Raw genomic sequence first — 4,117 nt, 5'->3', positions numbered from 1 at the left:
AGCTGTGCTACTGAGGGCTAACCTTGCCACACCTTCAAAGTCACTATTTCTTTGTAAAAGCTAAGAAAAAAAATCTTTAATTAAAAAACCGTTGGACTTCTAAGATCGCACTGGGGGCCTGTACGTCTCCAACGACTTGGGTTCTCAAGTCCTACCTCCAGGCCTGGGCTCAAACCCACTCAGACCCAGCACTTGGCGTGGCCTTCTGAACATAATAAGCACTTAATAAATACTCTATTAATTCATTCATTCTAAGAATCAGAGGCCCTGAATTACCCAGCTTCACCCCTTACCAGCTAAATGACCCTGGGTGAGTCCCTTAACTGCTATGGGCCTCAGTTTCCTTACTTGTAAAATGACAACAACCCTCCCCTGCCTCTCTCAGACAGACAGGGGGCTGTGGTGGGGTAAGAACTTCGTAATTCTTCACATGTTAAAGAAATGTGTTATGGTGGAGCCTGCCCTGACCCCACCAGACCCTCAGGCCTCTCCTGGGAATTCCTGGGGCACTTGGAAGGTCCCACACAGCTGCTTTGTATCATAATGTCTCCCTCGCTGAGGGGCTGGGAGATAAAGGCTGGGCCTGGAGTCAAGATGGCCTCACAGCTCTGAGCTCCCTGTCTGGATGTTATCTAGCCTCAGACCCTTCAGCTGTGCAAGCCGGGGCTGTCTGCCTCCGTCCACCCAACTGTAAAATGGGTATAACAGCTCCTAGGGCTCAGGGTGGTGAGGACCGTGCCTGTAAGGGGCTCACCCTGCCCCACAATGCACAGGGCTCTCCTCTGATGAGCCCTGTCCTGTGTCTCCCACTGCATCCCCAGCACCTGGCGCCCAGTGCTCGGGCCCCCAGTCTCACCTGCAGCCTCGCCAAGATGCTGGCTTTCTTGGAGTTGGAGGAGTAGCTCCTGGAGCAGGAGACGCTGCAGAAGCGCTTCGTCTTGGAGAAGAAGGCCTCCCGCGTGCCCACAATGCCGCACATCTCGCAGACAGCTGGGGGAGGGGAGGAGAGAGAACAGGGAGTGTGAGAAGGAGGGGAGCCTTCCTGAACGGGCTCAAGCTTCCACCCGGGACAGTCAGAACCCGAACTGGGAGAGAATGCCGAGGGCCGCCACGGGCCGCTCCCTGGGAGCCCTAAGATGCCCCTGAATGCAAGGACCATCCAGGGAGACCCCATGGCACCACAAGTGAAGCAGGCACCTCCGCCCCTCCCTGCTTCCTGGAGGGCTGAGGCCAGGCTTCCTCAGGAAAGGCCGCCCCAACCAGGGCCCCAAGGAAGACAAGCTGCCCCTCATCTCCCTCTGCGGGCAGAGAGTGGGGGGCTGTGACAGCAGAATGTGGAGCCCGCCCAAGGGGAGGGAAGAGAGACCCACGGGGCCGCAGGGACAGTAAGAGAAATGCCCCTGCCGCTGAGATCAGAGCTGCGGCCGGGGTGGGCTAGGGGCACAGGAGCTCTGGGGAGAGCCCACTGGGCCGCAGGGACAGTAAGAGAAATGCCGCCCCCCCGCTGAGATCAGAGCTGCGGCCGGGGTGGGCTAGGGGCACAGGAGCTCTGGGGAGCACCACGGACGGCCGCGCTGCAGCCCTGCGGGGGCGCCCCGCCCGCACAGCCCCCGCACAGCCCCGGGAAGCACCTGGCTCAGAGCCGCTGCCGTCCTGGGGCCGCGGGGCCGTGGGGCTGGGCATCAGCACGGGAGACGTGGGCAGCTCCCCGGCTTCGCGGTCGGGCAGCTCGTCATTGTCGCTGGACTCCCCCAGGTAGGAGCTGCTGTCGCTGCCCAGGCTGCTGGTGTAGCCCTGGAAGCCTGCGTAGCCCCCGAACAGCTCCAGCTCCTCCTCCTCCTCCTCCTCCTCTTCCTCGTCTTCCTCCTCCTCCTCCTCCATCCTCTCCGAGGACGGCGGCTCCTGCTGGGGAAGGGCAGCGGTGAGGGCCCGGGCCGTGCTCTGGGCCAGGCGCGCAGTGGGTGCTCCGGACTGTCTGGGCTTCCTGGGACCAGCGGCAGGACACATGCTGAAGCCGCCTCAGGGGGCCGCGGGGGCCACACCGGCCGGGAGGGGGCGGGGGGAGGGGCCTCGAGAGGGAAGGGGCCCCGAGGGGGAGGGGGCCGGAGGAGGAAGGGGGCCGGAGGAGGAAGGGCCCCGAGGGGGAGGGGGCCGGAGGAGGAAGGGCCCCGAGGGGGAGGGGGCCCCAGGGGGGCCAGGGGCAGCCCTGGAGGGGCAGCGCACTGCGCTCTCAGGCAGCATCCATTAAGCACTTGGTGGATGCCCGGCCCCGTGGCCCCGACCTCGCCTCTGCCCTGAGCCGGGGTCCCCGAGCCTTTGTCGCTAAGTATCTGGGGGTGCTCTTTGGGGAGCATGGGCTGCCGACCCCCAGGGGAAGCCTGAGGGTGGGGGCGGGGGAGGCGGCCTCCTCTGGGAGCGCCCCAGGCCTCCTTCCAGGGCCCGGGAACCCGCCCCTTGCCTCTCCGGAACTCAGTTTCCCCATCTGTATAAGCAGCTGTGTGTCGCCAGTGCTCCTGCGGTGTGTGCGCCCACATGTTTGGTGTCCCGCCTCTGCGTCTGCGCGTGCCTCAGTTTACCCGCCCATTAAAGGGACAAAGCTTCCCCTCTCCCCCCCCCCCCCCCCCCCCCCCCCCCGCCCCCGCCCCCCCCCCGCCCACGGGGGCCCGCCCCCCCCCCCCCCCCCCCCCCCCCCGGGAGGGGGCCCCCGGCCCGGGCGGGCCCGGGGGGGGGGGGGGCTCTCTGGGCCCGGCCCCCGATGAGAACCCGCTCACCTCGAGGCCCCGCTCCATGAGGCCGCCTAGGCCGCGAAGCCCGAAGCCCGTAGCCCGAAGCCCGAAGCCCGAAGCCCGAAGCCCTCACCGCGAGCCCGCCGCCGCCATGGCCGCCGCGCCTTCCGCCCGCACGAAGCTCATTGGTCATCGTCCCGCGAAGCCCGGCCAATCGCCGCAGAGAGCAGCAGGAAGGGCCGCCCACATCCTGGCACGTGCTCACGTGGGGCCGCTAAGCCTTGTGGGGAGTGTAGTCCTGGGAGGGAGAAGCGGTGAGGGCGGGACGGAGCCGAGAGGAGAGAGGCTGATAAAGCCTTCAGTCTTAGGGTTGTGGCTGAAAGAGATCTCGGAGGCCGTGGGAGCTGAAGGGATCTCGGTTTGTCTAGAGCAGCCCTTTCATTATGCAGAGGGGAAAACTGAGGCCCAAGAAGGTGATAGGATCCTAGAAGGGATCCCCGAAGCCATCTAGTCTAGCTTTCTCATTTTTCAGAAGGGGAAACCGAGGGCCAGGGAGGGGAAAGGACTTAGCTAAGGTCACCTGATTAGTAAAATCAGAGCCAAGATTTAATGCCACGTGCTCTGACTCAAGATCAATTCACAGAATTACAGATTATAGATTACATATAGTTTAAAGAACGATATAGATTACAGTTGGAAGGGAGCTTGGACATCATCTAGTCCAACTCCTCCCTCATTTTATGGAGAATTTTTACATCCTGAGGCACAGGATGAGGAAGGGACTTGTCCAAGATAATGCAACTATTAATTCAGAGAAGAAGTTCAGAGCCAAGTCTTCTGATTCCAAATTCATTGTTCTTTGCACTCTACCATTTGGATGCTGCATAGATTTGCAACACCACCATCACCAAAAAGAGAGTTCCTTTGTGGTTTTGTATTTCCGAGGGCTTGGCACATAGTATATAATCGCCTCTGCTCCATTGACCCCAGCTCCTGCCCCTTCTTACTCACCTTCCAATGAAGAAACTCCCCCCATCAATGCAGATCTTTACCTTCTCTGCAATTTAGAGTGGTTGAGAATTGTCTGGGGCAATAAGGTCAATGGATTTGTCCAGCGTCATATAACCAGTTTGGCTGAAACAGTGTTTGAACTCAGCTCTTTCTGACTCCCAAGACTGTTTTCTGCCCACTAAGCCTGGCTGCTTCTCATAATCTAAATAACTTTCCTATTACTGCTGAGTGCATCAAATCCATCCTCCCATCCCCCAGGCTCCCAACCTCAGAATCATCCTGGATTTTCTCATCCCTTCATTTCCAAGCTGTTGCCAAGGGCTGTTACTTTCACCTCTGCAGCCTCTCTTGTTGATTTCACCTCTGCAGCCTCTCTTGTT

At 60.7% G+C, this 4,117-nt stretch overlaps 1 protein-coding gene across 7 annotated transcripts in view; it reads right to left on the bottom strand.

The window, feature by feature from the left end:
• Window positions 1-2,911, bottom strand: part of L3MBTL2 (L3MBTL histone methyl-lysine binding protein 2) — a 23,176-nt gene extending 20,265 nt beyond the window's left edge. For 6 of the 7 annotated variants that reach the window (XR_011171302.1, XR_011171303.1, XM_069102888.1 and 3 more), the window contains exons 1-3: window positions 2,772-2,911; window positions 1,632-1,905; window positions 857-990 (exon numbers count right to left, since the gene is read on the bottom strand). Coding sequence is in view for 5 of the 7 variants with exons in the window: in XM_069102888.1 (XP_068958989.1) it covers window positions 857-990; window positions 1,632-1,905; window positions 2,772-2,789 (426 nt within the window). In the remaining 2 variants the exon portion in view is untranslated. The remainder of the gene's footprint in view (window positions 1-856; window positions 991-1,631; window positions 1,906-2,771) is intronic. The other variant, XM_069102889.1, reaches the window with a different exon arrangement.
• Window positions 2,912-4,117: the final 1,206 nt, after the last annotated feature.

Source organism: Petaurus breviceps, unplaced genomic scaffold (genome assembly GCF_028583685.1).
Source record: "Petaurus breviceps papuanus isolate PSGF00001 unplaced genomic scaffold, PetGlider_PUasm1.0 558, whole genome shotgun sequence".
NCBI lineage: Eukaryota > Metazoa > Chordata > Mammalia > Diprotodontia > Petauridae > Petaurus > Petaurus breviceps.
The sequence above is the reverse complement of the archived record's forward strand: the minus strand, read 5'-3'. Positions and strand labels throughout refer to the sequence as shown.